The 22,352-nt window shown below is 41.5% G+C and overlaps 3 protein-coding genes across 5 annotated transcripts in view; all 3 read right to left on the bottom strand.

Moving 5' to 3' along the window:
• LOC119015196 (NACHT, LRR and PYD domains-containing protein 12-like) overlaps positions 1-22,352 on the bottom strand; it is a 208,229-nt gene that overhangs the window by 177,188 nt on the left and 8,689 nt on the right. The gene's annotated exons all lie outside the window — the stretch shown is intronic.
• aox6 (aldehyde oxidase 6) lies at positions 464-12,606 on the bottom strand. Of its 3 annotated transcripts, none has more exons than XM_037090989.1 (35): positions 12,495-12,606; positions 10,957-11,014; positions 10,742-10,838; positions 9,553-9,661; positions 9,288-9,414; positions 9,116-9,177; positions 8,783-8,860; positions 8,009-8,089; positions 7,783-7,927; positions 7,119-7,211; positions 6,887-7,038; positions 6,648-6,741; positions 6,453-6,562; positions 6,008-6,192; positions 5,759-5,921; positions 5,607-5,684; positions 5,357-5,526; positions 5,159-5,282; positions 4,651-4,773; positions 4,439-4,535; positions 4,235-4,359; positions 3,993-4,126; positions 3,798-3,885; positions 3,301-3,387; positions 3,013-3,204; positions 2,714-2,941; positions 2,532-2,627; positions 2,291-2,419; positions 2,126-2,200; positions 1,988-2,040; positions 1,796-1,910; positions 1,638-1,703; positions 1,295-1,483; positions 1,040-1,207; positions 464-792 (listed from the first exon to the last, which is right to left on the bottom strand). In XM_037090989.1, the coding sequence occupies exons 1-35, from the start codon at positions 12,546-12,548 to the stop codon at positions 742-744; spliced, it is 3,996 nt and encodes a 1,331-aa protein (XP_036946884.1). In that variant the 5' UTR covers positions 12,549-12,606; the 3' UTR covers positions 464-741. The 3 variants fall into 3 exon arrangements, with proteins under 3 accessions (XP_036946884.1, XP_036946883.1, XP_036946885.1); XM_037090988.1 differs by having other exon boundaries at positions 5,159-5,285; positions 12,495-12,604; XM_037090990.1 differs by having other exon boundaries at positions 1,019-1,207; positions 5,159-5,285; positions 12,495-12,548.
• Positions 16,053-21,256, bottom strand: LOC119015270 (neoverrucotoxin subunit alpha-like). The gene is made up of 3 exons (XM_037091119.1): positions 19,993-21,256; positions 16,976-17,022; positions 16,053-16,849 (listed from the first exon to the last, which is right to left on the bottom strand). Exons 1-3 carry the CDS (start codon positions 20,040-20,042, stop codon positions 16,245-16,247), a joined length of 702 nt encoding a protein of 233 aa, XP_036947014.1. The 5' UTR covers positions 20,043-21,256; the 3' UTR covers positions 16,053-16,244.

Below are 22,352 nucleotides of genomic sequence, written 5' to 3'. Positions count from 1 at the left end.
CTCCACAAAGACGGGAAAAAAAGGAAAAAGTCATTTTAAATTATTATTTTTTTATTTTTAATTGTCGAGTATTTCAAGTACCTTCATACAAAAAAAAATCACATTAAAGTATAATAAATATATCAGTATTTTTTCCCTTTAATTTGATGCATTTTAGCACAATGTAATGTGCAATAAAAGTATTTTTTTCTTTTTGAGTTATAAATGCATCAATTAAATTAAATTGATTCTATTTCTATGTATGTTACTCAACATTAGTTGGGGATATTAAGATTTTAGTGCATGAAACACCAAAATATCCCCCCAGAAAAACCTAATTTATAGTATTGAGTATCCACAAACACAGAAAATAAGCCAAAAGTCAATATGTGGACACTAGAGTATTTAGTGTAAAATGAGAGGAAAGTAAATACGTGGTACATTTTGTGGTTGTCGCTGCAGCACACAAAGAGAAAGGACTGGGTGAAGTGTTGTACTGTTTATTTTAGTGGTCATGCTGCATTTATTTCATATCATACACTGTTAAAAATCAGAATCAGAATTCCTTTATTTGTCCCGCGAATGGGGAGATTTCTTCATCAGGAGAAGACATGAAGACATGTTTAATCCAACAAAATTCAAGTGTACTGGGTTTATAGAGTATCAGAAAATTAGCTGCATCACCATCGCTGGTTACACTGATTTCACAGTTGGTTTAGGTTTGATTTGAAGACATTTAAAACCAACAAACAGATTTTGGTGTTAGATGTTTAATGCCCACGGTTTGAAAGATCCTGGTTTGCTCACTGGGATCTGGAAGTAAAACAGGAAGAGAAAGAGGAATACATACGTTTATGGGGAACGTTCGGCCAGGAGTCACGATCTATATCTTGTTTTATGAGTTTATTCTCAGACGAAACACAAAGGAAAAATTAAAACATCAGGTTCTAAATTGAGGAATTATAGATGGAAGTTTTGTGTGGTAGCTTCCTCTGTATGTAACCAATATCAGTTTTCTGATTAACTGATCAATACTGACCTTTCATCAAAAGTCATCTACCTTCTTTGTGAACGGGGAGGCACAAGCCAGACAGGCTCTCTCCGGCGTCGCGGGGCTGTCCAGAGAAAACGGGCCGACTAAACCCGAGTCTGAGCGAGCTGCAGCCACGGCGTCTTTGATGGCGAAGAACACGGTGCTGCCCAGGAAGACGATGGGTTCTCCGATACCCTGCAGAACCGGGGATGTTACTGGTTAGGTGAAAAAAAAAACTGTCAACTGTTTTTGAAAGATCGTCTAGGCATCGTGACTTCTGACCTTGGAGGAGTAGATGGCGTGAGGGTTGCTGGAGTCGGGCAGCAGATAGACGTTGAAGCGAAGCGGCACGTCGCACACCGCAGGGATCTTATACTGAGACGGACCTCGAGTGTACAGAAGCCCGGAGGGGGAAAACTTCAGCTCCTCCAGAGTGTAGAGACCCAAACCCTGCATGAACGCTCCTTCAATCTGACAGAGGGAGGACAGAAACAACAGTAAAGTCAAGACAGGCGGCAGGAAGGAAGGAACATATTACAGCTGCATATCTGAACTTTTAACTTATGGGGTTTCTGTTAAATCAGACATCAGTTAAAACCAGAATTTCTTCTTCTTCTGGACTCACCTGGCCGATGTCCACTGAGGGGTTCACACTTCTGCCGATGTCGACCACGATGTCCGTCCTCACCGTCTACAAGAAACAAACAAAACAAAAAAAAAGGTTCAGTGAGTCTGTTGGGAGTTAAAATAAAAGATGTTTAGTTGAAGTGGTTTGGTTCTGACCCGGTAGTCTCCAGTGAGGCAGTCCAGCTCCACCTCACAGCAACACGTCGCGTATGTGAAGTAAGCGTAAGGCTGCCCCTCCATCTTGTCCCAGTCCATGTAAAGATCTGGACCCCTGTGGACAAACAGGAAGCTGTTACCGTCTCTTTATCAATAAACACGTTCAATCAGACTTGTTAATTCGGGTCGAACCTGTAGAACCCGGTGGCTGAGAGGCTGATCTTCTCAAAGTACGCTGCATTGATCTGAAGACAGAATAAAGACATAGATTTGTCTCTTCCCACAGCGATCAACAAGAATCCATGTTTTCTTTTCTTATAAAAATCATACCCAGCTTTCCCATGATCCTTTGGGGTTCTTCTGCCTGATTGGCTCCAGTCGCTGGTACAGAATCATGCAGGCGTTCTGAATAAAATAAATAATGAAATGATATATTAAGTCTTTCAGATTAAACTGTTACCTGGAGTAGAAGCTGTTCAACAAACAGGACTTGACCTTGACCGCCATGCCGTTGGCGTCGGTACCGAAGGAGGCGGCGGAGGGGCAGGTGTTGGGAACAGTGTTGGTGCTGGTTTCACTGATGTAGATCTTCGAGGTCGGGATGTGAAGCTCCCGACTCGCCACCTGACAGGAAACAAACCCTGAGCTGAGTATGTCAAGAGGAAGAAAAAATAATCACCTGAATCATCTGAATCATTGAGACAAACCTCAGGATTTATTACAAACGCCTCAGTACCTGTTGCATCTTAGTGTGGATGCCCTGACCCATCTCCGTCCCACCATGAGTGACCAGAACCGATCCGTCCTTATAGACGTGAACCAGAGCTCCGGCCTGTTACACACACACACACACACACACAGACAGTTAAGGAAACAATGTCACAGACACATAACCAGTTCAGAAAGACTCCTGCAGACCTGATTTAAGAAGCTCTCTGCGAATGCGATCCCATATTTGATGGGGATGATGGCGATGCCCCTCTTCTTCCAGCGGTTCTGCTGGTTGAACTGGTCGACAGCTTTGCGGCGGGCGCTGAAGTCGGACTTGACTTTACAATCGTCCCAGCAGCGCAGCATGTTCTCGGGGCTGAACTCCATCTTGTAGTGGGTGACTGACGGCCCCTTGTACATGTTGATCTCCCGAATCTGAGGAAGGAATCAGGATTTAGTTGTACTGAAAGAGGAGTTTCTCTTATTTTGATGTTCATAATGTGGACCTGGTCCGCAGGGCGTCCCAGCAGCACGGCCACGTCGTTGATCATGTTCTCCACGATCATGATGCTCTGCGGCACGCCGAAGCCCCTGAAGGCGGTGTTGGAGGGCAGGTTGGTCCTGCAGGCGGAAGCGCGACCGTGCAGGTTGGGGATGTTGTAGGCGTTGTCCATGTGGAGCAGAATCTTTTCTACGACCTGCAAGAAGAACAAAATCGATGATCACATCTTTTTATTTCTTTGTCTCTTCATCGCGTCACCTTCAGAGTAACAACTGAAGCCGCTTTTACAAACCAGAGTCGACTCATCGATAGAGTTGCCAGCGTTGGTGTAGTACTGAATGTCTGCAGCCACGATGCTTCCATCCATCATGAAACCCACCTGAAAACAAACAGAAACAATTTGATCATATAAATATCTTATTTTAACATGTTTGTGGCTTTTGAACCGTAAAAATAAAGCACAGTCTGATTACGTGGGTACGGTGTTAGCAGCTCAAAAAAAGTTCTCAGTTTGTTATGTTTAAAGGACTTTTAGAGGTTTGTTGGAAACTGAAAGCTTCAGTTATTTCACAAAATAAGGAAAATAAGCAAAGAGAGCGGCCAGAATAACTGAGGTCTGGTTTATTCACGTTAGCAAGATATGTGTGTACACCAAGTTATCAACATGCAACTAGAGCTCGTCGTTTTACACTTTTTATTATTCCTCCGTCGTGTTTTTGTTTGTTATTCTTATGTTTCTGTAAAATTCAAGTTCAAGATCAAGCAAAGTGTCCGAGTGTGTTGTTGTACTTTGTATCTTCCCAGGACGGGGTGACGAGCTCCTGTGATCAGCATGTCGTCGCCTCGCTCCAGCACGAAGCGCACTGCACGACTGGTCCTGAGCGGGAAACGTTAAACAATTAAAATAAAGGGAGAAAAAAAGATTTTCTGACAAGAAATCTCTGATCGTGCTTTTTGTCTTTCAGTGCTTTTCCTGCGACTCACTTCAGCGCAGCCACAGCTGTAATACTGGCCAGGATGGAGGTTTTAGTGACCTTCCCGCCGAAAGCTCCGCCCATCCTTTTGACGTGACAGGTGACTCTGTTGGACGGGATGTTCAACGTGTCTGCAATCGCATCCTGCAGTCAGGAAAACAAGACGCGGCAAACAGCAATACTTCCATCTGATTCCTCTCTCAGCTTCACCATCGGTCTAAAATTAAATTAAGTTAATCAAAACATCTGTACCTGAGTTAACGTCGGCCACTGAGTGGAGACGTAAGCTTTGAACTCTGTCTCCTCTCCGACAGGAACAACCAGCATGCTCTGGGTCTCCATGTAGAAATGCTCCTGACCGCCCATTCGAATCTCTCCTGAGCAAACAAACACAACACGGCGAGTTAAAACACAAACAGCCAAACCTTCCAAGGAAAACTGAACACAAACATTTACCTTCATGAAGCTGATCGACAGTCTTGAAGGCTTCCGTCACGTTTCCTCTCCAGATCACCCGCCGAGGCTCAAAGAAGGACGACTTCTCGATGGTGTCCTGTCACACACAGAAACAACAAACACAAAAACGAGCTGTGATGTAAAATTAGAAGGTGATGTGAACAAAACGCAGCACACAAAACAAGATCTGATGTCGTGCTGCATCCTGTCACCTCTGCAGTAAAAACCGGGTCAGGCAGGTCTTCATAGCTGATCTTCACAGCCGCCGCTCCTCGCTTGGCGTGCGCCTTCGTGTCAGCGACCACCGCACAGATCATCTGACCGACACACGACACCTGCAGACAACAGAGATGATCGTAAGGACGCAGTTTGGAATACACAGCAAGAGCATTTATCCAAACTTCAAGAAGAACTGTTTCATATAGATTTCCTTACAGAAATGAATGAAACGTGTTATTTTTCTTTTTTAACTTACACTCCTCAAAATCAAGAACCTGTGAGCAAACCGTGAAGTTTTGGCAAATCTCTAAAGCAGTGGTGAATATTTCATCCTGAAACATTTCATTACGTATTTCTAACTCAGATCTGTTAGATTAACTGTTACATACGATCAATCATGAATGTACACAAACACACAGACAGTGATAACAAAAACATTAAGGTGCACACACACACACACACACACACACACACACACACACACACACACACACACTCTACCTGGCTCTCAGCGAGCAGCTCCTCATCATAACCAAACACCGTTCGGACTTTCTTCCCGGGAATATCTTTAGCCGTGATGACATCGACGACGCCGGGGAGCCGCAGAGCCTCGCTCACGTCCAGACTTCTGTTGGACGAGAGACACGTTTAAAAGTGCAGATCAGAGAGCGAGACAAACATCGTTCACATTCTCCTCACGTGATTTTAGCGTGCGCTCGAGAGCTGGTGACCACAGCCATGAAGAGCTCCCCGTCTGTTCTGGGGATGTCGTCACAGTACACGGCCTCGCCTGTCGCCTGGCTGATGGCAGAGCGATGCATGATGGGACGCCCCACCGGGTCCTGGGCACTCTGGTCCTTCGACACATGCTGATGAAGAAGAAGATGCAGTCCGGTTATTTACTCTAAATGTGGGACAACGCGACCTTGAATGAGGGATGTGTTCAGACCTGGTACTCCTGCAGGCTGGGCTGGATGTCTCTGGGTAAAGGACGGATCCTCTCAGGAAGCTCATCTTTAATCACGTTCTGCAAACAGAAACCCTTTAAAATCCTCCAGCACGTCAGCCAAACTAGTTACAGAAAAAAGTTCCTTGTCTTACCATTTCTCTGAGCTTCTGCAGGACCTCCAGGTTGAATTTGAAGAGGAGGCTGAGAGTCAAAGAGCGACGAAACTCCACTTTTCCTCCAGGAGCCGAAGGAGGGAGGACCAGCTCATCCAGGAGGACGTCGTAGGCCCGGCCGAGGGTCTCATCATCCCAGGGCCTGAGGAAGACATGAAGGATTGAGAGAAGAGAGGTGAAAACAGGAATAATCACTAATAAGAACTAAGAAAAGGAAACATCTCTCACTTCGAGACGATAGCAGCGCAGGTTTTCGCGGCGCTGACGGTGGTCGGTCCCATTCCTCCGTAGTAAATACTGACTTCCTGAACGACTCTGGATCGCTCGGAGAAGAACACTCTCATCCCGGTCGTCACTGTGGCGAAGGCGCCCTCCTTCCTCGGAGCCTGACGGAGAGCTGACACAAACTCCCCCTGCAGGACAGACGATCAGTCATCCATCACTGGCTGTCGTCAACAAAGACGAGCCACACGGGAAGTAAGAGTTAATCTGGGGTAAAGATAAAAACTCACTTTCATTTAGAAACATCTCCTGACTTTATCTGAGCGGCTGGTTTCTGTCCCTGGTTTTAATCTATTTCATCTGTTAAGAACTTTGTACTTTATTGCTCTGTAACTATAGTTTATTGCATTATGGCTGTAAGGTGGCGAACAATCAGAAGGAGTATCTGCACCTCTCTGGTGAAGGGAATGAAGACAGACACGATGATTTCCTCCGGCTTCAGGACCGTCTTCCCAAAGCTCACGAAGAAGTCTTGATTCAGATGAACCTCTCGTCTTCCTCCTGGCGGATTCAGAGTCGACTGCTCGTTAAATTTAAACACGTCTGTCATGAATCCGCAGCAGAACCTCGACTCGACTCGACTCACCGTTGGAGACGACGCTCACTTTGCAGTTCCCGGCAGCCAAAACAGGGTTCAGGTCTGAGTTTGGGTACGCGCTCATGATGTTTCCTCCAAGAGACTAAAGATGCAAAATAAATCAAATGTATGAATTCACATGATTTATTTGTGGGATTTCTTGCAGATCTATGGACTGTTACAGTAGAGCAGAAATAAATCAGTAACGACACTTGGATTTGGATTTGTAAAAGCTGACGTCTGCGTACTGCAACATTACGGATCTGCTGGCTTCCCAGGTTCCTCAGCTGTCGGATCAACGCTCGGAACAGTTCCGTCTTCTCCTCCGGAAACTGAGGAGCCAGTTTCTCCAGGAGAGACTGAACCTCGGACAGACTGCAGCCGGCTCCGACCCAAACACCTGCAGGGACGCAAGAGAAGCTGTTAAACTCTGCTTTAAAAATCAGGACAAACAGAAAACTACCGAGGGAGGTTACCGACCCTGTGCCGTCTGAGTGACGTCGAACAGCTCCAGGACTCTGGTCGGAGAGATAATCAGAGGATGCAGGACACCTTTGAACTTCATATCTGGACCTTCAACACGGACACAAAGAGCAGAGTCTCAATACAAAGACAACACATCCGTAGTATGTAACCACAAAACTTTGTTTTACCCAAAGTTCATCAGTCATTTCTCAATACGGCACAAGATCCTGTTTATAAAAACACTTAGCAACAGAAGCACAGAGACGCAGGTGAGAGTTTCCTTCTTCTAATCTGTGAAAATAAACAAAAGTTTGTTGTTGTAATTCTCATTTCAGCCACCAGGTGAGTTTTAATTCCCCCATCATGCACTCTGAACACATGACAGTAGAGTTACATACCTTGTGTTTACGTTTGTCACCTGTTCTCTGCAAAAAAAACACTTGAAAAAATGAAATAAAATAAAATCTGTCAATCTTTTTTTCTAACTTGCATCTGAGGACTTTCAAACCTTCTTGCTTGTCCAAAAAGTTGTATGTTAGTCACAGTGATCTTCCAAGATGCAGATAAATGTTGTTTTAATGTTAGTCATAGAGCAAAAAACCTTTAAACCACATAGACCTGCTGAATATCAGCTGCTGCAACCAAAGAACATGATGAGACTCCTGGTCTGATTTCTCACCTATGTTGGTGTTTCCCATCACCAGAGGAGCTTTCGGGTTGCTGCTCCTCAGCTGGACCAGCTCGTCCAGGGAGGTCGGGGACACCCAGCTCGTCCTCTCCCCATAAAAAGTGAGCGTCTTCAGGTTCGATGATTCTGCCATCAGCTGTGGACAAGTTTTGCATCGGGTTAACGTGAGTTTGCACTGCGAGCAGATGGTGGATGAAGTTAACTCGGCCTGACTTACGATCAGCTCAGGAGGGAAGATCAGCTCCTGTGTCGGGTCCAGAGGCAGAAACTCGTCCTTGTTGAACAGCTGAGGCTTCTCCTGGATTCACCACGGCAGGATTATAAAAAGGAGAGCGGAGCGAGAAGTGAAAATCACATGTTCACATGGAAGTTGCAGTTAATGTTAATAATTCTTAATTCAAACACTGAATCAGTCTCTGTTTGTCTTTGTTAACAACAACTGCAGTTCTTCTCAGACTCTTTTAATCTCTCACACGTCATTACATTGTGAATCTTTTCTTTATCAATCAATCTTTATTTTGATTCACAACAAAAGTCATCTCATGACATTTTCCAAACTGAGCAGGTTTCAACCAAACTCCTTGATTCATTTATTCACAGAGACGCAACATTTTGCCGATGAGCACTCGGTAACAGGCAGAAACCTCGAAGCAGAACCGGAACTTTTCCAGATTCAGTTGTAAATTTCATTTTTTAAGCAATTCCAAAAATCTCCACCAGTTACTGTTAAATTGGGCCCCTGAGAAGAGAGAAAGAGGAGGCAATTAAAGAAAAAGGTAAAAAAAAAAAAAAAAAAAGACAAAACTAAAATGGTTTGAAGGACAAAATAACACAGGAACAGAGAAATTTAAAAAGGTGAGAAAAGAAAAGAAAGAAAACAATAAAAGATAAAAAGGAACTGCAATAAAACGGAAGGAACTGAGTAGATAAAGACAGAAGTCAATAAATAACACAAAGAGCAACTAAAAGCCAGATTATCAGTTGAACTCACGTCATCCTGCTCATCAGTCTCGTCCTTCACGTCCAGGCAACAGTCTCCACCTCCGTTGGTTTGGCAGCAGTTGGCCTCCTGGTTCGAGTTACACGAGCGTCACACCACATTTAACAATTACATTTATCACATTTTCCGAACTCGTGGCATCATTTTCTGCTTTATCTATTTATACCAGGAGGATTCTTCACTATTAAAGCCGTTCTGCTGTTCGTCTTCCGCACCGTTTCTGCTCTGCTATCAGATTTTAAGACTTGTGTAGTGTGACGCTCACAAACAAGTTAAGTTACGGCCCCTGATCTGATGTAATGGTTTTACAGCTGAGCTTTGTACCTGGCAGAAGGTCCTGCAGCCGTCAACGATGGGTCGATATCCAGTACATCGACACAAGTTACCTGAAAAGCAACATCACGTGTTAGGAGCGTCTGCGTCTCTTATTTTCACGTAGTAAAATCAAAGTGGCTGTCTTTGTGACAGATTTTGAAGCAGAAACAAGCGAGCGAACCGGCCAGAGCCTGTGTGATGTCCTCCATGCTGGGCTGAGGCTTGTTCCTCAGCAGAGCGTACATGGACATCACCATTCCCGGAGTGCAGAAGCCACACTGGGAGCCGTGAGCCTTCGCTATCCGCTCCTACGACCAAACAGACACAGCGTCCGCAGTTTAGATTCATGAAACACCTTCGAAAACAAGCGTTTGTTTTTGACTTGATGTCTCTCGCCTCCATCAGCACACACTGTATTGCTGAGATGAGTGACGAGCGACACTCACCTGTACAGGGTGGATCCTGGTCTTGGTGCTGCCGATGCCCTCCACCGTGGTCACGGCGGCTCCGTGGAGCTGGCAGATCGGCAGGAGGCAGGCGTTGACTGCATAATGTCTGACCGTGTGGTGAAGGGGAAGAGTAAATCTTTGAATCAGACCAGCCAAGAATCTGACTGCAACAGCTTCAACGCAATCTTTGACCGTGAAAGTACGTCCACTAAACTGTCTGAAGCCACATCACACTCCTCACAGCAACAACACCCCACTGACAAAAACAGCAATTTAGCCTCAGACTTCATTCAGACTCGACATAAAACTCATAACGGTTCAACAAAATTAACCCTTAACTCAAAGAGTTAAACGTGAAAACATGGGGAGAAACGACAAATAATGCTACTGATGCCACATCTACCAGCGTCTATTAATCTGTTGGTAATTTCTTGATTAATTGATTAGCTGTTTGGCCTTTGAAATGACAGAAATTTGGTGAAAAATGTCAATGAAGATGACGTCCTCAAACGTATTAAAGGAGGTAAGAAACCAGAAATTGATGAGAAAGTTATACCTATTATCAAACTAGTTGTAGATCAGTTTTGTAGTTGACATTTAATCCTTCCATAGTTGCAGCTCTACTTGCAGTTTAACTTCACGAGAAGCAATAATATCACTTCTACAGCTGCAAATACAACATTTATTACAACCACAGCAGCTTCCTTTTGGTACAACTGCTACTACTTCCTGGATTTAAGCGTAGATCGAGCTACATTTACCACCAAAACAACATCTTCTTTTACATGAGTGAAAAAGAAGAAAACGGGGGAAAGCAGAATGAAAGAAGTTACTATTCAGCATGCAGTTCCTGTCCAGCATTTGTTTTTCATTCGGAAATGTGTTTGTGAGATTATCTCCTCCTCTGCTGCAGCACAATGAAGGACTGAGACAGATGTTGAACTGGTTTTTGGCACCAGGAAGGAAAATAACTGTCAGCCACCAGAGAGATCCTCTTAACTCTCAGCTGTGGACGTCGACAAACCACTTTGCCAGACAACCGGCTCTCATTCAGACTCCCTCTTGTTTCCTTAAAATCTAATATTTGTTAATAAAAAGGCCACACTGTCAAAAATACTCATGTGATTTCGTCACAGCCAATCAGAGAGGAGCTGCAGGGGTCATGGGGTTTTGTCTCGCAGGATACATGATGGTTTTGGTGGCGGGTTGGTAGCGCGACACCATGACGGTGCACGCCCCGCAGCCTCCACCGCCGCAGCCATACTTGGTTCCAGTTAACCTCACTGGAGCTGCAGTCAAGGAATTAACCAGCCGAGCGCTGAAACCTGCAGGTGGAGCTCGTCAAATACAATAAAACAAAAACACATGTGTAAAGGAATCTGAAGCAGATGTGAAGGATACGCTTCTCTCTGAGGAACGACAGCAGCATGGTTTCAGGGTCTGCATGGTTCTCTGTTACCTAACAGAAGGAGAAAATGTCAAAACGCTCCTGAGATGAAAATGAAGTTCAGTCACAGAATACAGCTAATAACTAATAATCAAGGATTGAAAGATGAAAAGGGCAGAAAAGGGATATTAAAAATATCAGGGAACATCAAGCAACCAGCTCTTTCTACTGCCAAAAGCGTACGTTGGATTAAAAACCAAACTACGTCACACGGTGGTGAACTTTTAATATAAAAGACTGACTGTAATAAATAAAGTTAGAACAAAGCTAGGTTATTCTTTGCTTTGCATGTCCTGTTACTAACTGCAAATTAAATAGTCACACCCACAACACACACAGACATTAGCAAACTATGTTCTGTGTGATTAAATTTAAATTTTTTGTAATAGTTGGTCACAGCAGTCATTAGTTTATTAGATGTGATAGCAGAAAGATGCAGCCAGCAAAATAACTGGTAACTTAAGTTTTCTAACAAAATGTAGTGGAGTAAAAGTATTGTATTTGCCTTGGAAATGTAGTTCAGTGGAAGTACGAAGTAGCAGAAAATGGGAAAACCAAAGTAAAGTACAAGTAACTCTAACTAAGTGTAACTCTCGTCCAAGAGGCTTCTTCAGTGCTAACCAACTGGAGTGAGAGTGTGGGAGTGTCCTTACTTAGAGTGGGAGTGTCCTTTAATAGAGTTGGAGTGTCCTTACATAGTGCAAGCATGTCCTTAAATAGTGTATGAGTGTCCTTAAATAGTACAAGAGTGTCCTTACATAGTGCAAGAGTGTCCTTAAATAGAGTTGGAGTGTCCTTAAATAGAGTTGGAGTGTCCTTAAATAGAGTTGGAGTGTACTTAAATAGTGGAAAGAATGTCCTTAAATAGAGTTGGAGTGTCCTTACATAGTGCAAGAGTCTCCTTAAATTGCATGGGAGTGTCCTTAAGTAGAGTGGAAGTGTCCTTAAATAGTGTGGGAGTGCCCTTACAGAGCCACCAAGAACAGGTGTCAGCTATGTGTCCATAAAGTACCTTAAACTATGTATTTAAACGCAGTACTTGAGTATATGTACATCCCATCACTGCATCAGTGCATATATTACAATAAAGAAATAAATCCAAACATTGTAAAGTTTTAATATAAACAGTTTTAAAAAATGGTGATTTTTGGAGCCTGATTTATATTTACATTCTTTTACAGCCGACAGAGCCTGAATCTGACCGGGCACAGATTTCGGTGTAACACCTGTTTTCGCGTTGACGCTAATTTAACGCTAATTTTCGTGACATTTAATCGACTATCTTACGTCCCCAAACTACTGACACCCTTTATGAGTTAAAAACAGGAACTTTTATCACTTGTGGGGTCGTTTGTGCTGCTGGAAAACACAACAGTGAAAACCTGACAGTCATATTTATGACGGAGTTTAGCAGAAACAAACTACAGGCTAGCAGCTAAAAGTCGCCAACGTACAACAGGAAAAACTGTGTAAAGTTTAAAGTTAAACGCACCTTTTTCCCGTTGATGAAGAAGCACAAAGTATCTCCTTCCGTCCCTGCAGACATCTTTCAAGTGTGAGACAACTTTCTCACGGAAAAAGTCAAGTTTGTCCAAAACTACGAAACTTCCGCTGGCTGATATTTTCAAAATAAAAGACTCTTTGAAAATAGGTTTCGAACTGCACATTTAAAGGGCAACTCCGCCAATTTTACACATTCAGGTTTGTTTACAGGTCTCTCAGTGGACTACAGCATCTTAAAAAAGCTCCAGAGGAAGCTGCAAGCAATCTGAGAGAAAGCGACCAGTGATGTCACTCAGTGGCTGAGTTGCATTGTGGGTAATGTAGGCCTACATTGATGACAGTTTAAAAACAAATTGTTAGACTCAATAAAGTGGAACCAGAGATATCACCTCTTTAATTCCACGAATTCTTCTTCTTTTGCAAAACCTGGAGCCTACATTACCCATAATGCAACTTAGCCACTGAGTGACATCACTGGAGGCAGTTTATCAGATGTATATATTTGATCAGTTGTTGTTCCTCTTATATTTCTAATTTTTCAAATCATATTGTCTGATGTTTTTATGAATTCTCAATAATTTTTTTTATTATTATCATAATGCTTCTGTGTTTTTTTGTTTTTTTTTAGATTTCTTTTTAACTATCTTTCTTTAGTGTTGTTATCCTTTTTATATAAATATTTCCAAATATATCATACAATAAATACTAGAAAAATGATCCAGACAGGTTTTTTATGCAGAACTCCACAGTATAACCACATGAATTAAATTAAAATAACATGTTGTATATCCTCAGATTTGAAAAAAAACAACAACAAAAAACAACAACAACAACAACTTTGTAGCATTTTAGGATATAAATGAGTTTTGTGACGTATGTAACATGATTTAAGCATTGTGGATTCTTGTGATCAGGTGCTTTTATTTTAGAAGCATCGTCAGATCATTTCCTGTCCCACACTGCTGCCTCCGGCACACTTGATCCGTTCAGTTTGCCTGTGAACCAGAAACCTTTCACCTTGTGTGACCTGTGGGACTAAAACAAACATTAACCACGTTTTTGAGAGTCAGACCTGAAGATTGTCACGTCACAATATCCTGGTTGATCTTTTCGTGGGTTTGATGTTTGTATCTCGTGTTTTAAAGCACACAAAACACTTTGATTGCCTTTGATTGGTCACTGATCTCTGCAGGCTTTTTATACAACAAGTTGTATTTTATAATAATTAACCTGAACTCTGTTTGGCAGGGAAAGACTGTGTCAAGGTTGACTACATGTTGTCTAAACTTATAGTTAAATGAAATATTAAAGCCTTATCATCCAACTTATCTAAACAAACAGCGTCCTTTAACACTGTATTATACAATTACAGTTGATATTTGTTCATCGAAAGAAGCACAAAGATATTTACAGCAAGTCTTATGATAGTCTTATGAGATATTTTGCACTTAATTAAAGTGAACACACTGTCTGTTTGAACTAGTAACCACAATATCACCAAGTCATCTGATCTTAAGTGTTGTTGAGTGAGAAGAACTTAAGAAACCTTGTGAAACGGCTAGAAAAGTCACCAGACTCCCTTTAAAAAATACCCAATTTTGACATGTGTCGCACTGGCACACATTTAATAAATGTTTTGAAATGCTGTCTACACACATTCTTAACTAATTGGACCTACTTGTTAATTTGGCAACGTTTTATACACAAAGACAATGTCACCAGACTCCCTTAACAAATCATCTGATTTTAAGAGTTGTCAACTGAGGATAAAATTTATGGACTTTGCGAAATGGTTATGACAGGTTCTAAATTGATGGTGCCTTCTTGTAAATTTGGTTGCAAGTGCAAAACGTTATGACATTTCTTTCGTTGTAAATCGTGTCAGCCTACGTTAAACAGTAACTGCTGTAATGTGAGCAACAGAAATCACCAGCCTCCTTTAAAAAAAACACTAAATTCTGAGACCTGTGACAGTAGGAGTGGCTCTATAATGCTATCTAAAACAGATTCCTAATCATTTGGACCTACTTGTTAATTCGGCAAATGTTACACATAAAGACAATATCACCAGAGTGTGAACTTTGACCTCCAACATATTTTCATGTCTACTGACTGCCTTGAATAAAAAACTGAGGAGGAAAGTGTCAGAGCTGTCAGACTGAGAGCGCAGGACACGAGATTCACCACAAGAGGGAGCTAAAGGGCAGCAGAGCAGAGGAGAAGCACCAGAAGACACAAAAACATACTTTAATAAATGTCTTTGACCTGTTTCACACTGTTTTCTGTCACTTTGCTCGAGAGCATCATCCAAGATCGTCTACTAGACGATCTTGGATGATGCTCACCTGGATCTAAAAGGTTCCACCTCTTTCATTCTTCCATTCTGAGTATTTTCACAGTAAAAGTCATCAAACTGGTTTGACGTGTCACATCTGTTGTCAGAACGGTAGAAACACTGAAAACAATAAATAACATGAATTTAACAGTAGAAAAACACAACGTCAGCAAAATGAGGCATTTTAATGATTACATACATAATAATACAGACTTGTTTGTTTTGTTTTGGATTTTAATCAGTTGTTAATATTCTGTTTTTGCAATAAAACATATTTTTAAAGACATTTGTGTTGAAACTTTTGTTCAATTCGTGACAACTCGTAAAATCCAAATAGTTGTTTTGTCCTGAAATTGAGTTTAAAGAGTCAAAGTTCAAAAATCCACAAGTTAAAAAGTATTTGGAGTTCAGCTGCACGATCACATTCAGTTCATTAAAGTTTCTACATGAACTGTTCTGCAGAACTGGGAAAGTTCTTCAGTACATGACTTATTGATTCACACATGTTGAAGCACTGAACATATCTGGTGATAACTTAAAGCGTTTAACAAAAGAAATTAAGAGAAAATGAACAATGGAATCTGAGTCTTAAACAAGCGAGTCACACACAGATTGATGAGAGTCGTCAGGACAGAAGATCTCTGATCCCACTGATTCTCTGCTGCCACCTGCTTTCATTTCATCATCAATTCATGTCTGATCAAACTTTTACACTCATTCTGTTTTGGTTTTATTATCTATTTGTTCCTTCTCTAAAAGAAATCATGTTTTAGCTTTAAGAATATTAAAAATCTGTTTTAAAAAACGTCTTTTATCCTGAAATGAGTCACAATAATGAAATAAAACGAGGAGTTTAAGTTGTGCTCGCTGTGCTGCAATCAGACAGAATAATACTTGTTTCAGATATTTTCTGAAATCAAGTCAGAGTTTTTGTTCTTCACTCAATTTCTGATGCAAGGAAAGAAAGTTTAAAGGAGCAGTCTGTAGTTTAGTGGAAGAAACAACAAGGAGCAGACAAAGATCTTCATCAGCTGATCGAGAAACTAAATAAACTTTATACTGTTTCACTGTGTTTATATGTGGCGGACCCTGCCACCTCTCCGGCTTCAAACAGTGTACTGTTGGAAATGTTACATTTCACTGATAGTTGTGGATTTTATTGGAACAAGAGCCAGAATTCAAAACAACACATGACAGAAAGTACAAGTCAACACAATTTCCACAATTTAATGGAAGAAGTTTCAAATGTAAATGAAGAATCTTTTCAATCAGTTTGAATCATTTTGTACAAAGTTGATGATGAATTTATGACAAGAAACTGAAAGATTGATGTGACTGTGATCCTGTACAGACTCAACTGTTCAGCACTGACAATGTTTCTGTGACAGGAGGAGACTCTGCACACTAAACACCACACAGACTCACTGAGGAACCAGAACTGAACCACAAGAACCCAAATCCAGGATAAAGAGGTTCAGTGAATGTGGTGTTGAAGGTGTGGAGGAGGATCAGTGAGTCAGAGGAGACTCTGTAGAAGGACAGAGTGCCAGCAGGACAGTCCACATACACTGCTACTCTACCAGAGGAGGAGGAGGAGGAGGAGGAGGAGGAGGAGGAGGAGAGGAGGGAGGAGAGGAGGGAGGAGGAGGAGGAGGATGAGGAGGAGATGTCTGTTCTTCTGTTATTGTGCCAGACAGAGTAACGACCATCATCACAGCACCACAGACTCCAGGACTGATCATTCCATCCAAACAAACAGTCTTTACTGTCTCCTTTCCTTCTGATTCTTCTGTAACTCACTGATATAGAAACTCTTCCTCTCCACTCGACCTCCCAGTAACAGCGACCAGTCAGACCAGTTCTACACAGCAGCTGAGGACACCAGTCAAACCTCTCTGGATGATCAGGATATGACTGATCCTCCTCCACACGTGTCATCTTCCTGTTGTTGTCAGACAGTTTGATCTCTCTGCTGACTGTGTTTGTGTCGACTGTGAGCTCACAGGAATCTGATGGAGAGAAAAAGACACAACACAGCTGCAGTTATTAATGTGTCATCAGTGTGATGATGACATCACAGATGTGAATGAGTGATGTCACAGTGTTTTGATGAATGACAGTAAAAAGACACTCACATCTCCACAGACCTGGTGTCAACCATCGGACTCCAGCAGGCTCCACCCTGAAAGGAGGAGGGGGGTCAGAGCAGCACATCCTCTTTCAGCATGCAAACATGGACATGACATGACTCTCATACACAGAAACACAATCTGTCCATCAGGCTGCTTCTCCCTGTTCTCCCTGAACCTCTTCACCTCTGCCACTCTCCTCACACACTGAGAGTGAGCCACAGGATGTTGGTGTGTGTGAAAGAGGACGACAACATCTGAGAACACACACAAACCTCTTGTTGGATTTATCACTTCCTCTTTATTTTATTGGATGTTGTTGCTGTTTCCTGTGGGCGACCTGACGCTTGCTGTTTGATCCAATGTCAACTTGTGCTCATGTTTCTATGTTATAGGACTTTTGGATTTGGACGTCAGAACTTTTGAGGTCCGATTCCTGTTTGGAGCTTGGAGGGCTTTTCTGAATCTCAGCTGCTCAGTCTGCTTTTTGTTCTTGCTGTGTTTCTGCTGCTTTGTTTTATTGTGCAAAGACACAAATACAATTTATACGTAATAAATCAATCAGAAAACATTGGACGTGACCAGTCACCAGCCAGACCAGCAGTGTTTCTTCGCTGTTTTTTTCAGCAGGGATGTTAGCTAGCATTAGTTGTTGTTTACATTACATGCTAGCTTGCGTTAGCTAGCAGTAACTAGTCTTAGAATATGATTCAAATCAAGTTGGAAATGATTGCTGAGGACAACTTTTAGAATAAGGTCATGTTAGCTAATGCTGGCTAACGTTAGCTAGCACTAACTAGCTCAAGTCTTTGCACGAAAGTCTATTTTGAACTGATGTTTGCAAGGCTTGTTTGGATGCGAATGTATTTGTTGCTCTAATGGTGTTGTAATGTGCTTGTAGAGAGGAAAATGCCGACGGAGAGGGAATAAAAGAAAGATCACCTGCAGGAAGGACTGAAGCAAGTGAAGATTTAACATATTAACCAATAAAAAGATACTTTTTATTATAAAAATTAAACATTCCAACAGCATGTATAAGTAAATTATTAAAATTCTTTGATAATCATTGTTCCTTTTTCTGTTTTTGAAGACAGAACCTTATAATTCCAATGCAGCTGTTAGTTTTTAGAACTATAAGGTTCTATCTAAAAACCGTCATTTACACTTCATGTAGAATTGTGATATCTCAGCTGTAGAATACATTTATGGTGTATGTAACTCTGCTGCTATAAAGAAATGTGCTCCATGTTTCAGTTTTATTATTTACAAAGCTAAATCTTTAAACCTCAATATCTCAAAACTGAACGCAGATAGAACGTTATTATTCTGAGGTAGCGATTAGGCTGCTACATGTAGCCGACATTCATAATTATTATGTTGACAGCATGTGTTAGCATGTATCATCAAATTACCCTCTGTAGTTAGATAACAACACGAGCTAGCTTGATAATATTTTCTGTCTTTGCAGGTGTCAGCATGAGTGATAAGTTACAAGGTAAAGAAGGAGCATGTCGAGCTGAGGAGTCCATTAACTGGAAGCATTTTCTGCCAGTCTGATGATAAAACAGGAGTCCTGGTCCAACAGCCTCCATTATGCAAACTGATCGTTATATAATATAGTGACTTAATGAAGGTTTCACACCCAGAACCTGTCTCCACTGATCCGTAGTGTCTGTCCCTTCAGTCACTTATTGTTCAGTGTGTTAATGAGCAGCAGGATTTGTTTGTTGGACAGGCTGACTGACAAAAGTTTGGACAGGATGAACTTTTGGACCTGACCCACTTCATCCATTAGTAAACCTGATGTTCCTGCAAACACAAGATTAGGGCCCGGCTACATTACAGGTTTCAATTTAACAACCAACGTTTAAGACAGAAACAGCTTCCGTCTGTGCTCTCAGGTCTGTGATGGATCAGTGTCGCCCCCTGGTGGGTAATTAGCTGAAGTACGGTCAGAGACACTGGAGGACATCAGAGGAGGTTTTAGAATATTTCATGTCGTAGTCAGAGATCGTCTGAAGTGAAGTCTTTATTTCTTCACATAGAAACTTGAGCACATCTGTTCTGTTAAAATATATATTACATGTCCTGTTTATTCTCACTGCATGGCTCAGGCTGCATTCACAATGTACATTTATCTTTTTATTTACTTTTCTAAATTCAAAATGTCTTTATTGGCACGATGTCACACAAACATGTGGCCAAAGCAAGAAAAGAAGAAGAACACTGTAGTGTAAAGACTAGTACAGTAGATGAAAACACATCATAGATATAAGTGTAACCAAAGCTGACAATAACAGCACAACACTAAATAATAAGTGTCATCACATATAACATGAACAACTGTCAGCTGACTGTCCCTCACTGTCCCTCAGTTTGTGGCAGCAGAACATAGACTGCTGCTGGATCACAGCTCTTTGGGTTCTCCACTAGTAGGACTGTTCATGTTTCTTCATCTACTGGCTCAACAAACCCTCTGTAATCTATTACATGTTTAACATGTAATCTATTACATGTTTAACATGTGTTTCTCTAATATGTTTCTACTTTTCACATGTTGTGAGGAAGTGCTGCTCTGTTGTTGTTGTGTTTTATTGTACAGGCCTGATCTGTATTTGCTCTTTACATCAGGAGATATGAACTAAAACAACAAGGCGTGTACTGAGTTCACTGAGCTTCATGTAGTGACATTTATGTTAAATAAATGTCAAAATTAAAATGCTTAGCAACTTATTAATAATAATATCATTTGAAGAATGGAAATGATTTACTCCAGGTTGATGACACACTTGTTTGTTGTATCATTTTAGAGTCACTATTAAAATATTTAGGACCACCTGCAGCTGAATCATCAGACCAGGAACAGCCATGATGCACCTCAGCTGCTCCGGTTTCCTCAGGTGAGTTTAATGTGTCACTGAATGTTTGTAATGATAAAAATGTATTGACGTGAGTGACTGTGAGTTCTCTGCATGTTTCTGGACCTGGAGCCACCAGAGGAGACACTACAGGAGCAACCTCACCTGCCTCTAACCACTGAGCCTGGATGTTCAGGTGAGTGCAGGCTGCTCATCTTGATTGCACCACTGATTCCACTCTTGGTGTGTCTCAGGTGTGTGTCTGATGAATGTAAAGAAGTTTAGCAATAACTTAACTGTCCTGATTTATTAATCGAAGCAATTATCATTGTTTAAATAAATGAGCAGTTCACTGGACATGGTCTCTGGTCTTTTCTCTTGGGGATGTTTTTTGGTGCTTGCCACAGTTACAGGTAGAGTCAGAAATAGTTTAATAGCCGTGGTGACATCAGGCACACTTGTTAATATGGAGCGCTGCTTTATGAATAGAGTGTGTTACAAATCTTGAACTGAGCCGAGCTCCATTTCTTTTATGGTGGACACAAATGTGCTTCTAAATGAAAGAACTTGTTCTGGAAAATATGCAGACAAGTCATCTTTGTACTGGTCTGCTAAAGCACTTGCTGATGTAAACAGTTCACCATCGGATTTAACAAAAGTTCTTGTGGGTGTAAAAACCCAAACCTCCGTGCCGCTCTTGCATGTCCTGAAACCTGTGTGTTACCTGCACACCAGCAGCATCTAGAGCTGCGTAACATACTGACACTCTGAAGTGCTCCTCTGCATTTGAGCCTTTCATCCTCGCATAACTCATCAACATGTCTTTTGGTGCGCCTCGTGTGTTTTTGTGGAAATGAATGACTGAGCAGGACTTTGGGCAGTTTCTTTAAGGCAGTGAAACTCTCCTCTGAGTGACACGACGGTCTCAGATGCTCTGGATACATATTTGCTTGCCTGCAAAATATCAATGTTCTGTTTTTGGAGACTTTGTGAAACAGTGCTGATAGTTTCCAGAATTTTACCCTGTATCACTGTCTGAAGGACAAACTCAAAATGTTCCATGTTATGTTTGAGTCCATCGGCCTCATCTGGCTTTTTAGATAACAGACACATTCTCATAAGTGCTTTCATCACATCTGGATAACGAAAGTGGAGTGAGCACACAGCATCATTTCTGGATGCCCAACACGTCGGGCACAGCTGTTTAAGTGTTGGTTGCCCTGTCACTTTAACTGTGACTCAACAAGCTGCCATCTTTTAATACTACCACTGAAAGAAACATATCATTTTTGTACAGTATCATAGTGTTCTTTTACTTTTGACACATTTTGGCATGTATGGTTCAGGACCAGGTTTAGATTGTGAGAAGCACAGTGAATATAGATGGCATTTGGTTCCCTATGCACCACTCATTGTGGCTGTGTCATCGTAACCCTGTCCTCTGCATTTATTTAGATGTTCCCTTCTTCTCTAAAAGTCCAACAATCTCTTTCTCCAAACCAAATGTGCTTTGATGGAGGACTGCATGGAAACCAATCAAACTTTCATGTATTTTAACCTCTAATGGATTATCATTTTCATCTTTTGGAATAGTGACATATTGTATCACCTGAGTTGATTTACTTTAGAAATGTCTTGAGTTGTGTTCATTATTACAGAAGAAAAATTCTGCTTCATGGATTTCTTTCACTATTTCATCTTGAATCATTTCGTTTTGAATTTTTGGGCCTTTTGTAAGTATTGTGTCTGACTTTTACTAGTTATTAACCTCTGTATTACAGGGTCATTCCGGCAAAGAAGTTCTATAACGGACAAAAAGTTTCTGTTGTTTATTTTTCTGTAATGTCTACAGGGAAATTAGCCCTGTAACTGGGATAAGACATGTCAGTTTTAGGAGACGATTCTAGGCTAATTTAAAATGCAGAGCTATCTCATTGTGTCTCTCCGAAGACTGTTTTGCAATTGGGCTGCCTTGTTTCATCCCTTTCAACCTCACTGTTGCTTTCTACGTCTTCCTACGTAAGACACATATGGAGTCTTAATCGTACATTTTCATCCCTGAGCCATGGAACTCCACTTCACTCAGTTATTGTTGCGTTGGATGTTTTTCTGAGGCTGCTAAAACTACAAAAATGTGTGTTCTGCTAACTTGATCTCTCGAGGGGGACTAAACTTACACCAGAATATGCCTTTAATATCATAACACAGCATTAACATAGTGGAAACAATATTTAATGTTAATGTTCTGATTACCGTCTTTAATCAGTGTGGAGTGTGAAGTAGTTTAGATGAGTGGTTCATCAAGCAGAAAAACCAGAGGCCAAGAAATCAGACGGGTACATTTTAAACAGGAACTAAACTAGTCTGAAGAAAGAGGTGAAACTTTAGTGTTTGTGCCAAAATCCTCCTCGTCATTGAGATTCATCTCTTCTTCTTATCGTCCTCTCTTCACTTGTATCTATTGGGTTACTGCCATGCTGCCTTACTACTGAACTGAACTGAACATCTGGAGGTGGAGTAAACGA

This window comes from Acanthopagrus latus, chromosome 24, assembly GCF_904848185.1.
Source record: "Acanthopagrus latus isolate v.2019 chromosome 24, fAcaLat1.1, whole genome shotgun sequence".
Taxonomy (NCBI): Eukaryota; Metazoa; Chordata; class Actinopteri; order Spariformes; family Sparidae; genus Acanthopagrus; species Acanthopagrus latus.
Note: the sequence above shows the minus strand (reverse complement) of the source record. Positions and strands in the feature narration are given on the sequence as shown.

Excerpts from the sequence above, each read along its gene's own strand:
- LOC119015270 (XM_037091119.1), bottom strand. The coding sequence starts at position 20,042 with ATGAGCAGCCTGCACTCACCTGAACATCCAGGCTCAGTGGTTAGAGGC. Across the intron at positions 17,023-19,992 it reads GGCTCAGTGGTTAGAGGCAG|GGTGGAGCCTGCTGGAGTCC; the intron begins GTGAGGTTGCTC and ends TCCTCCTTTCAG. Across the intron at positions 16,850-16,975 it reads GACACCAGGTCTGTGGAGAT|ATTCCTGTGAGCTCACAGTC; the intron begins GTGAGTGTCTTT and ends TCTCTCCATCAG.
- aox6 (XM_037090988.1), bottom strand. The coding sequence starts at position 12,548 with ATGTCTGCAGGGACGGAAGGAGATACTTTGTGCTTCTTCATCAACGGG. Across the intron at positions 8,861-9,115 it reads GCTGCAGGACCTTCTGCCAG|GAGGCCAACTGCTGCCAAAC; the intron begins GTACAAAGCTCA and ends AACTCGAACCAG. Across the intron at positions 2,628-2,713 it reads CAGAGAGCTTCTTAAATCAG|GCCGGAGCTCTGGTTCACGT; the intron begins GTCTGCAGGAGT and ends TGTGTGTAACAG.